The sequence below is a fragment of the Schistocerca gregaria genome, chromosome 2, assembly GCF_023897955.1.
Source record: "Schistocerca gregaria isolate iqSchGreg1 chromosome 2, iqSchGreg1.2, whole genome shotgun sequence".
Lineage (NCBI taxonomy): Eukaryota > Metazoa > Arthropoda > Insecta > Orthoptera > Acrididae > Schistocerca > Schistocerca gregaria.
Window position 1 is genome coordinate 366,094,085 of NC_064921.1, and position 12,874 is coordinate 366,106,958.

At 43.4% G+C, this 12,874-nt stretch overlaps 1 protein-coding gene across 1 annotated transcript in view; it reads right to left on the minus strand.

Annotated features, from left to right (window-relative positions):
- LOC126335781 (adenylate cyclase type 3) overlaps positions 1-12,874 on the minus strand; it is an 861,859-nt gene that overhangs the window by 207,176 nt on the left and 641,809 nt on the right. Inside the window, exon 11 of the mRNA XM_049999243.1 lies at positions 1,853-1,965. Within this exon, the coding sequence (XP_049855200.1) occupies positions 1,853-1,965 (113 nt within the window). The remainder of the gene's footprint in view (positions 1-1,852; positions 1,966-12,874) is intronic.

A 12,874-nucleotide genomic window follows, 5' to 3' on the forward strand; every position in this document is an offset into this window, starting at 1 on the left:
TAATATATTAAAATTATGGCGGCCGACGGACGCGAGAACATTTGTACGTCGTATAAATTAAAAGATGTACATTCTACGCACATTATCTTAGTGGACGCTAGCATAGCCTATTTTCCATCAATAAACGACTTAAATGTTATCGGAAATATTTCGCAGTATGTCTTCCTGAATTCGGTGCTTTACCATAAATGACAATGCCCTGATTGTCTCAGCTACTCAGGTACCACACACTGTGTTCTGACAGTAGCTCTCTCATTCTGCATAATGGAAGATTCCTTGTAAAACAATCCATAGACTTTAGCTAAGCCTTTTTCTGCTATATCTACATTTGCATAAATATTCTCCAAACCACTGTCTCACGTTCGGTGGAGAATACATACCAATATTAGCGACATGCTATCATATTCATTTCGCGAGGAAAAACTGAACACTGGCATCAATACAAGTTCTAATCTAAGCTAACCTATTCTTATGAGCCTTACGTGACGTATACGGTGGAAACAGAAGAGATGTTGCACACTATTTCTCGAACTCCCATTCTCCGAAATTAGCCAAAAGGCTTATGCAAGAACTTTGTTGCCTTTCTCCGAAAAATTCCCATTTCATTTTCCGGAGCCTCTCTGCTAAATTTTCGAATGGGCTGTGCTGAGCAATTACGTTCGTTGCAGGACGACACTAAATTCATTCGATTTATAGTGTCTAGTTGATAACAGTTCCAAACACCGCAATAAAAGTTGAGAAGCGCGTGCAAGTCTGTGTTTTATTTTTTAATTTTTTTTTTTTGCAAGCGCTCCGTTGTTTTCCAGCATTCTCACAAAAAATTTTAGTATTCCATTCCGCAACCATTTCTTTTCGTAATGCTAATTTTGTGCAAGAGAGTTTCTGTGAAGTTTGAAAGATAAAAAAGGGGTGCCAACAGATTTGAGCAGTGAAGGAGAACCAAAGACAGAGAGTGCGGATCCCAGTCTGTGTACAGTACACGGTTTGAACTGCCTTGAAGTTTCGTAACAACGAAGACTCTGCTGCAGAGTGACAAAGTATTTGGCTATATTCGAAAATACACTAGGATAAGCGTCGCACTGGTTCCTCGGGACGAAAGTGTTAAGTATATTCCACAACCCAAGAAAATGCTTTGTAGGCCACTTTAAATAACTGTGAGAATATCTGCTGGCTTACTCTTGCTTGAAGTCCAGACGCAGAAAATGTAACAGCCAACCCCCACTGCAAGGAACAATGACTTTGCCATTGTTGTAGGTGAAACAAATTTTTCGTGTAAATAACATAATTAAAATGCTGCGTGTGGCGGTAAGTCGCGCCAGTGACCTCTCACGTTTTCCTGGCGTCATTAATAGATAGTGTGCTTTCGCATCTCCAGCGGCTGAAGATGCGAAAGCACACTATTAAACGGCACCAGTGTTTGAGACAAGGTAAGAAACAGATGTAAGCGGACAACAAATTGACTACTGATGATGATATAAAGTACAACTAAACTAATTTAAGCAAATTAATAATTTATGAAAACTGTGAAACATGTCGTAAACTAGACATTATCTCTGATAACTGTGTTACTACTCGATAGTGAAACATTAAATGTTTGATGCTTCTACTTCCTAATATAGCAAAAGGAACTAACGAATAACAATTTATATCACAATGTGTTACATGGTACATGAAATACTTTTCATGACTCACCCCGTTTATTGATAATTAGACAAAAATTAAAGAAATTCTCTGATTTAGTGATACAGATGAAAATTAACCACAATATGAAACGTGTCGATATTTCCGGCTCCCATTCTGAGTGTACAAAATGGCTCCATGCCTTCCGCTGTGGTGTGTGGTGGATGCCTACCTCTGGCCGTCCCTGTTCACCAGCTCCTCGCGTAGCCGCTTCTTGAAACTCTCCGAGTCCTCTCTCCCTCGCCCGTTCCCCAGCACGTGGTTCTCCTCCACAGGACTGGCACACTGTGGACAAAATACATTTCAGATCCATGTTTAATACAAGTCTGTTCAGTAACAGTTGGAATAATGTGAGCAAAATTGCGGTTGCACTATCAATAACACAAATTTAAAAACTATCGATTGAACTAAATACCAGAGGTTTGCAGTTACAACTTAAAATGGGAACCATCACGTTGAAAATGTTGTTGGGAAAGCCGACCAAAGACTGTGTTTTATTGGCAGAACATTTGTAAGGCGCAACAAATCTACTACAGAGACTTACTACACTAGCCTCTACATCCCCTGTTACAGGACTGCTGTGCGGTATGTTGCATGATTTTCTCGATCAATCGTAATGATGTGGAACAAGTCATTTTACCTCCATGTAACAAATTAATTCGTAAATACAGCCACATGCTGATCAATGTTTTAATGTACACATGTGAGTTAATAATTCCTACCCACCTCTTTTAAAAATTACATTAATATAAATTCTTCTATGCAATATAAGGAATTGTCAAGGGGAAACGTTTTTAATTAGTTGTCAAATTTTAATTTGCTGTCTATCAGGCATTTGATATCACTGGGCAAAGGAATTAAAATTTTAGTTCTAAAGACCTTAACATGGAGCGATGAATGCAATTTTTTCTTCCAGTACTGTAAATTGTATACGTTATTTTCCCTTTTGAACAGCAGTGGATTATTACCAAAAGTCATGATGGAATAAATATACTGTGAAGCAGTAGCCAAAATGCCCAATTCCTTAAACAGATGTCCACATGATATGGAACGAGTGTGCACCACTTACGGCATATTTTAGAGCAATGAAGGCTCCCTTTCTGAACTACGAAGTACCGCAGAACATTATTTCATATTACATTACTGAATGGAAATACGCAATAAATGTCAACTTACTGATTTGTCTCATCCCAAGATTTTCAAGGATTGTAGGTGCAAATGTGGCTGAACTAAGTTGTTTTATTAGATCCAAAATGGGCTTTTTCCAGCTTAAATTCTCATCAATATGTTGTTGTTGTTGTGGTCTTCAGTGCAAAGAATTTTTTGATGCAGCTCTTCATGCTCCTTTACCCTGTGTAAGCCTCTTCAGCCCCGAATAACTACTGCATCCTATTTCCCTCTGAATCTGCTTACAGAATTCACCTCTTAGTCTTCTTCTATGTTTTTTACCTCCTGCAATTCCCCCCAGTACAAAGTTGGTGATCCTTTGAAGTCTCAGAATGTGTCCTATCAACCGATCTACTTTTGGTCAAGTTGTCTTCTTGTCTCCCCAGGTCTGTTCAGTATCTTGTCATTAGTTAAGTGATCTACCCATGCCATATTCAACATTCTTCTGTAGCATCACTTTTCCAAAGCTTCTGTTCTCTTTTTGTCTAAACTGTTTATCGTAAATGTTTTACTTCCATACATGGCTGTAGTCCAGAGAAATAAATACTTCCAGAAAAGTCTTCCTAACATTTAATTCTATATTCGATGTTAACAAATTTCTCTTCTTCAGAAATGCTTTTCTTGCCATTACCAGTCTACATTTTATATCCTCTCTAGTTCGGGCATCATCAGTTTTTTTGCTGCCCAGGTAACAGAAATCATCTACTACTTCAAGTGTCTCGTTTCCTAATATGATTCCCTTAGTATCACTTAATTTAATTCGACTATGTTACATTATTCTTGTTTCGCTTTAGTTGATGTTTATCTTATGTCCATCTTTCAAGACGCTATACATTTCATTCAACGCCTTTACTGTGTGCTTGTCTGCCTGTATCTGATAGAGCTACAATGTCATTGGCAAACCGCACAGTTTTTATTTCCTTTACCAGCACTTTAATTCGAACTCCAAATTTTTCATTTGTTTCCTTTAGAGCTTGTTCAGTTAGAGATTGAATAACATCGGGGATAGGGTACAAACCTGTCTCAGTCCCTGCTCAACCACTGCTTCCTTTTCTTGCCTGTCGACTCTTACTCCTGCCGTCTGGTTTCTGTTCAGTTTGTAACCAACCTTTCGCTCACTGTATTCCAGTCAACATTGTCAAAAGATTTTTCTAACTCTACAAGTGCTACAAATGCAGGTTTAACCTATCTTCTAAGGTTAGTCGTAAGGTCAGTATGACTCACTATAGGACGGAAAGGAACCCCTTCCTTATGATCCTTTCGAAAGCCATATAACCTAGGGGGAACGGCACTATAGTTGTGTGAGTAACATCGGCGCTCCGACATATCGTGTATCCAAGCATCTTGCTTCTCTGTTGAGTCCACAAGTAGGACGGTTTGAACATCATATCAGGAACTCGGCTGATTTTTTGCGTCGTTTGGAAGGACTGAGGCTGATTGACTCTGATATTTTAGTGAGTTTCGATGTGATCTCTCTCTTCACTCGTGTTCCTCAGTCTGATTCGTTGCGGTTAATTGAGGCCAGGTTTGGTGCTGAATTAACTAATCTCTTTAGGCATGTGTTGACATCCACTTACTTTGTATTTAATGACCAGTATTACGAGCAGACAGATGGAGTTGCGATGGGTAGTCCGTTGTCTCCTGTAATCGCAAATTTGTTCATGGAAGACTTCGAGGAACGTGCACTGGAGTCGGCGCTTTTGAAACCCGCCTGTTTCTTTAGATACGTTGACGATACCTTCGTTGTTTGGCCTCATGGTAGGGAGAATTTGAATGTCTTTCTAGAACATCTGAACTCGATCCACCCGAACATTCGTTTTACGATGGAGGTGGAAGTGGATGGTTGTCTTCCCTTTCTCGACGTGTTGGTTAGGACGAAGGGTGATGGATCATTGGGACATGCAGTCTACATGAAACGTACTCATATTGACTTGTACTTACAAGCTAATAGTTGACACCATCCGGCTCAGCGTGAAGGGGTACTTCGTACCTTGGTACACAGGGCACATGTCGTTTCTGACGCTGAGACTTTGCCAGCTAAGCTGTCCTATCTTGAAGTTACATTTCGTCAAAATGGTTATAGTGATAGATAGATTGAACGTGCGTTACGCTGTCGACCAACTGTACATCGGGTTATTGATGATAATTTTGAGACAACACCTAAGTCTACTGCCTTTTTACCTTACGTAGGAAACACGTCCAACAAGATCGGTCGTATTTTACGGAAATACGATGTGAAATGTGTTTTCCGACCTCCATATAAAATTAGAGCACGTTTGAGTTCGTTAAGGATGGTCTTGGATTGCGTAAGGCGGGTGTATATCGTATTCCTTGTAGCTGCGGCATGGCATATATTGGTCAAACTATCAGAACCGTGGAGGACCGATGTACGGAGCATAAACGGCACACACGATTACAGCAGCCAAATAGATCTGCTATTGCCGAACATTGCTTGGATACTGGTCACCCCATGTTATATAATAACACCGAGATATTGGCATGCACGTCCAGCTATTGGGACAGTGTTATTAGGGAGGCAGTTAAGATTAAATTAGCGAGCAACCTCGTTAACAGGGATGGAGGTTTCTGTTTAAACTCTGTTGGGAACCCGGCTCTCTCCCTTGTCAAAAAACAGAGGGACAGAGTCAATGCTACCTCACCTGCGAGTTCATAGTCTCACTATCGATAGCACTGACTTTGGTCATCTTTGGTGGCTCTAGTGTTCAGTGTGTGTGTTGTCTTTCCTGCTTCTGTCTGAGAACCAAGGTATTAAATTTGCATGTACGCTGCATGTCCGTTGCAGTTTGCCTTGAAAATGGCGGGGTGTTCTCCCGCCGAAATATCGGCGGTCGCTGAAAGTGTTACCTGGCTGAATTCCCGGAAGTTATTGGCAAGTTGTATACTCCTGGAGAAACTCAGGTCTCACATTTTGTATTAATCCAATGTCATTTTGACGGTGTCCTTGGCCTCATTTCAGTACGTCATCTTCTAGTTTTGGCCATTTTGCTTTCAGTCTTCTATTTGCACATTTAGTCTTCCTCATTTTTTTCAGTTCTTCTTTACCTACCCGCCAGTTGCGAATGGCTTTGTCTATTAGTGGAGGGCCGAAATGCTGCTCGGCTCATCTGTTTCCACGTTATTCTGCATATACTACTACTTTCAGTTTATAGCCCGCATCATATGAATACCCTTTTGTTTCATTGCTAATATAGCTACTAGCAAAAACATTGTAATGTTACCGACAATACAAATTGCTTTCAAGTCACTGGCACTGTAGACTGCAGTGACTCATCATATGCTATACAAGAGTTCTGGATTTGTTACTGCGGGGGGAGAGGGAGACAGTGTTGGCAAGCTTGTGAATCCCCGCAACTGATGTTCGTCGCATCGGAGCACTGCTGCTGCCAATTGAATCTAATGTTGCCAGGCAGAGATATATATGGCCATTTTTAAGACTGGTAGGAATTTAAATCAAACACTGGACATTCTTATATTAATTTCGAGTATAAGACGCACTTGAATTTTGGAAGCAATTTTTCGAAGAAAAAAGTACGTCTTATAATCCCAAAAATACAGTAGTACCTCTAGATACAAAGAATTAAATATGTTGTGTCATTCAAAAATTGAGAGTGAGACCATTCGCGGAAAACCAGTCAATATACTTTTAAGAGCGTTGTTTAACATTTATTCTGTGGTTGTATGTATCGTCATATTGATTCAAGTCTAGTGTCATCCACAAAAATAAATAATTCTGCTTGTTATACAATAGACGGAAGATCGTTTGCGTATATGTCGAGCAATAGGAGACCTAAGATGGTGCCTCGGGAAAACCCTTACGTGATTTCTCCTCAGACAGAAGAATTTACATCTCTACCAAAGCCACATACCCTCACCGCCTAGCCCTGCCCCCACAGGCCGTCCTTTTTCGTAAATCCTGTCGCCTCTACCGATTCTTGCTCCACACTCGTAAATCACGGTAGCTCAGCGTGTTCAGTCAGAGGGTTATCTGCCCTCTGCAATAAAAAGGAGATTTTCTCCGCTCAGGGACTGGGTGTTTGCATCGTCTTAATCATCATCATTCCATCCTATCGACCCGTAAGTCGTCGAAGTGGCGTCACCTCAGAAGACTTGCACCGTGTGATGATGTCTACATGCCGGGAGGCCCTCGCCACACGACATTTCATTTCAGTTAGACAAATAAACAACCCGATTCATGTTCACCGTAATCTGAATGAGTGTACCCAGTCATGATGCGAAAAGCGCCTCCGATACATTACAGAACCACCACGAGCCTTAACAATGCCGTTCACACACTGCGTGTCTCATTAGGCGGTCGGTGGACTCGATACCTTTGCCTTGTTGGAGTACACTACACGCCTCCAGCCAACTACCGTCGAGATTCTCTACTGTTTAAACCTCTAGCGACATGCAACTTTTTGTGTCTCTGTGAGCAGAGGTTCCCGAGTGTAGACAGAATGAACAGTCCGCGTTGATACACCAGTTTCTCTAGAAGCTTCATTCAATGCGTGGTCATGGGCAGGTGGAAGTACGATAGCTTCATTCCGCCGTTCTGTCAGGCTTCCAGGTCGACCTATGTTTTCGCGCTGGTTCCATGCAAGCGTCTGGCATACACATCAGTTCACTAACATTAATGACGTCAGCGGTGGTGTATCACACGTCCACCTGCTAACAGTTCTACGCCCTCTACAGAACTCTTTTGAGATGCCGACTGTATAACTTCTCCTGCGGGCTTACGAATATGTCTCGAATGAAAAACAGCCCACAGTTGCACTAAATTCGGTTTATTTTAAACCTTGATAATGGTTTCTGCTATAATAGTATAGCCTTTTTCAGAAGTCATACACGCTAATAAATGAAATATGTCTTAGCCCAGTGGCTACAACAAGACGAGTAAAATAACTTCAACAGACCTAAGCCTGTTTCGAACAGAAGTAAAATTACGTATGGCAACGTATGGGCGCACGGTCGTCAAAATTCTGACCAGTATAACAGAGGCAGTGGCGGAGGACATACGTTTCCATATGTAATTTTACTTCTGTTCGAAACAGGCTTAGGTCTGTTGAAGTTATTTTACTCGTCTTGTCGCAGCCGCTGGGATAAGACATTTTTCATTTATTAGCGTGTATGACTTCTGAAGAAGGCTATATTATTATAGCAGAAACCATGGTCAAGGTTCAAAATAAACATAATTTAGTGCAACTGTGGGCTGTTTTTCATACGAGACAGTTTCGTAATGTTTGCTGTTGTCGTTGCCATGATGAAAATAATAATTTACGAATATGCTACGTTACGTGATACTGCAAAATGAACAGTTTTTTATTTAACTTTACAAATAGTCTCTGATTTTAGTAAAATATCAGTATACAACCATTTTAAATTCAACATACTGAGGAAAGTGAAGATGGATTATAGAGAGCGTTACTGCTACAAGTTCAGATATTTGTATTGATGAGAGAGGACAGTGCGCTGGACATCATTACGTCATTATTTACTTCACTTCCAGACTAACAATTTTAGCTATTACGAGTGGCACGTTTACAGGTTCGTTAAGATCTCAGTGTATACGGGACACAAACAAGCCATTAATGCTCGTTTGCACTGGATAACAGGTCTGGTATTGAAGACTGGACACATGGATGAAAAATGGAAATCCTATGCTAACAGGCGTCGACAACTATGCGGCGCAGTTACCTCCGTATAGTAAGCATCAGGTGGTAAGACGCAGAGGAAAAACAACTAACTCGCCGAAGTGGGTACATACATTGCTTGGCAGCTGCTAAGGAACGGAGAAATTGTTGGGCAGGTATAATGACAGGCAATGACGGACGACACTTAATTCAGTGCATACGTAATAGAGATGGAGTGCTATATTTGTAACGAAAAATTGTAGAGATTTTACCACATGAGAAAGCAAGACAACATACATAAATAGCGTTCGTATTTGACACAGGTCAGAATCCCAAAATAAATGCCGGTGTACGGCTCTCAGTAAGGAATGTGCCCTCCTGGAGAACTAAATGCACATTTTGTACCTATTATTCATGCTGGTTATCAAACTATTAAAGAATGCTTGGAGAATAAAGCTTCACTCCTCTCTCAAGTTGATTTTCAGTTCATGCACAGTTCAGGGAGAGGGTGTTCGTCGAGAAACACGTCTGCCGAGACCGTCCCAGGCATACTTTACAGGCTTTATGACTTCATATGCCATTCCATACGTCCAAATAAATTCACTTTCCAGTGAGTCCGGCGCCTCAGTGGTTCTACATGGCGGGCATTGTCATCCACTAAAGAAAGTCGGAACTGCCGTACCCGTAACCCATGCGTTTGGCCGTGCGGTCTAACGCACGGCTTTCCGGGAGGGAAGGAGCGCCGGTCCCCGGCACGAATCCGCCAGGCGGATTTGTGTCGAGGTCCGGTGAGCCGGCCAGTCTGTGGATGGTTTTTAGGCAGTTTTCCATCTGCCTCAGAAAATGCGGGCTGGTTCCCCTTATTCCGCCTCAGCTATACTATGTCGGCGATTGCTGCGCAAACAAGTTATCAACGTACGCGTACACCACCATTACTCTACCAAGCAAACATAAGGGTTACACTCGTGTGGTGTGAGACGTTCCCTTGGGGGTCCACCGGCGGCTGAACCGCACAATAACCCTGGGTTCCGTGTGGGGCCGCGGAGGGATGAAGTGGAATGCAGAAGTCGTCGTGAGGTTGTGGACCACTTCGGCTGCGGCGGGGACGGAGCCTTTCCGTCGTTTCTAGGTCCCCGGTTAACATAACATTACATAACCGTACCCGTAAACAGACCAACATGGTTCCGAATAATCCACCCGCAACATACTTGTGCTATAACGGTACTGCGCGCAAAGATATGTAGGGGTGGTCGGCCATTGACCATAATACCAGGCCACAGTGCAATGCGAAGGCCATACTGATGACGCTCGTGAACATTGTGTGGTGTATAACACGTTCCCCTCTCTCTTCACACTAACTAGTGACCTGATTCAGCTGGCACACTGGAGCAGGATTCGTCGGAGAACATCACTCTTGACTGCTGCTGCTGGCCTCAACAAACATTCTCCTTACACCTACGAATTCTTTCTCGACGATGGCGTGGCTGAAGTGTGGCTTTCGAGCATACAAATCAGCCTGATTTAATCTCCGCGAAATTGTTCTGGCCCAGATACGTACACCGGTAACGGTTACAATGTCTGCAGCGATCTGCCACGAGTGATGTCTATTCCTTTTCGCCGCTAGGGCTACGTATCGATCCTCTTGCGGTGTTCTGATCCGTGAAAGGCTACCGGCATGCCTGCATATAGCATTTCCATCTTCACCGACCTTTTTCAATCGCGGTATAACACGTTTGGACACACTCTTTACTGTCGCCACATTAGTGATCCTTTGACCGACTTCCAGCCGTCCGACTGAGTGCTTACGCTTCACGATCGTAAGCACTGAAATGAGTCGTGCAAAGATGCCGTGTCACACGGAATGTCACACTAGTCGGTTCCAAAAAAACCTTCGTCAAACACCGAAGTACATGAACTGTCGAATGCTTACAGAGCGTTCGCGCACAGGCGTCGCTGCAGTTAACACGTCCCGCCCTCTACACTTTCTTCAACTATCATTGGTCTGGTGTTCCATAGCAAATTTTCGGTTGCTCCGTAGCAATTGGCGGTTGTTTCTAAGCGAGTGTCAGTTATTGCTTAGCAGCTGTCAAGCAGTTTACATAACATCTCTGTATTCACCCTGGAATAACGTATAAATTTACTTGTTTTTCAATGTATAATGAGTAAAATTCCATAACTCACGGCTCCGGTCAATGTTAAATTTTGGTTTACGTTAACAGTCCAGCTTACTGACCTCGTCCGTGAATTCTACGTCACTTTAATTAAGCTCACTTTTCTTAGACTTACATCTACCGCTCTGTCATCACACCAGGCGATATCTCTAACAGCTCATCTCCCCGGAAAAGTAGCGCTTTTTCAGATCACGTTCATTGCTGCCAAGACGCTGTGTCAAGCCTACTAAAAAATCTTGTTACCCAGCTGCAGTTCAAGGAGTTTATAACATTTTGTTTCTTGTATTGTGCGATCAGTAACGTCTATTTAAAAAAAAGCAGCAGATTATTTCTCTTGTTTGAAATAGTGTAATATATTTGCTGTGAACCAACTGAAGGCCTGTTTAGCCATAATTTAGGTTGTGTCTTATGTGGCTAAGTTTGACCCGTTATTGTTATTTTTGTGTTATCGACAAACATTACAGTTTCTGACTGAACCGCCAATGTTATTGGGACGTAATGCATGTAGGTCACAACAGAAGCGAACATTTACCGGCCGCAGTGGCCGAGCTGTTCTAGGCGCTTCAGTCTGTAACCACGCGGCTGCTACGGTCGCAGGTTCGAATCCTGCCTTGGGCGTGGATGTGTCTGATGTTCTCAGGTCAGTTAGGTTTAAGTAGTTCTACGTCTAGGGGACTGATGACCTCAGATGTTAAGTCCCATAACGCTCAGAGCCATTTTAACATTTTTTTTTTTGGAGGGAACATTTAGGGACTCGGAGTGGACACTCGCATTCGGCCTTTCACTCGTGAACTATTTTGTCATGAATTATTCCTATGGTGCAGTTCGTCAGTTGTAGCGTTGCTTGCTTCTATAAAGTTGAGTCTACACTCCTGGAAATTGAAATAAGAACACCGTGAATTCATTGTCCCAGGAAGGGGAAACTTTATTGACACATTCCTGGGGTCAGATGCATCACATGATCACACTGACAGAACCACAGGCACATAGACACAGGCAACAGAGCATGCACAATGTATAGTACAGTGTATATCCACCTTTCGCAGCAATGCAGGCTGCTATTCTCCCATGGAGACGATCGTGGAGATGCTGGATGTAGTCCTGTGGAACGGCTTGCCATGCCATTTCCACCTGGCGCCTCAGTTGGACCAGCGTTCGTGCTGGACGTGCAGACCGCGTGAGACGACGCTTCATCCAGTCCCAAACATGCTCAGTGGGGAACAGATCCGGAGATCTTGCTGGCCAGGGTAGTTGACTTACACCTTCTAGAGCACGTTGGGTGGCACGGGATACGTGCGGACGTGTATTGTCCTGTTGGAACAGCAAGTTCCCTTGCCGGTCTAGGAATGGTAGAACGATGGGTTCGATGACGGTTTGGATGTACCGTGCACTATTCAGTGTCCCCTCGACTATCACCAGAGGTGTACGGCCAGTGTAGGAGATCGCTCCCCACACCATGATGCCGGGTGTTGGCCCTGTGTGCCTCGGTCGTATGCAGTCCTGATTGTGGTGCTCACCTGCACGGCGCCAAACACGCATACGATCATCATTGGCACCAAGGCAGAAGCGACTCTCACGTGCATCTTCCGCCGACCACTGGCGACAACATCGATGTACTGTGGAGACCTCACGCCCCACGTGTTGAGCAATTCGGCGGTACGTCCACCTGGCCTCCCGCATGCCCACTATACGCCCTCGCTCAAGTCCGTCAACTGCACATACGGTTCACGTCCACGCTGTCGCGGCATGCTACCAGTGTTAAAGACTGCGATGGAGCTCCGTATGCCACGGCAAACTGGCTGACACTGACGGCGGCGGTGCACAAATGCTGCGCAGCTAGCGCCATTCGACGGCCAACACCGAGGTTCCTGGTGTGTCCGCTGTGCCGTGCGTGTGATCATTTCTTGTACAGCCCTCTCGCAGTGTCCGGAGCAAGTATGGTGGGTCTGACACCCCGTTGTCAATGTGTTCTTTTTTCCATTTCCAGGATTGTATATCCAGACGCAAGGAATGCCATTACTGTTATAAAACATTTATTTCACAAGTACAATTACATGGAGCACACAAATGCTTCGTCACTATCACGGAATACATCAGAATGACAGTTTTTGTTGCTAGGACGTCATTTGTGCGATAAGGTTTCCTACATAGGCAGTCCTTTACGAAACCAAAAATAATAAGAAAGGCAGTTAACAAGATATGGTGTCA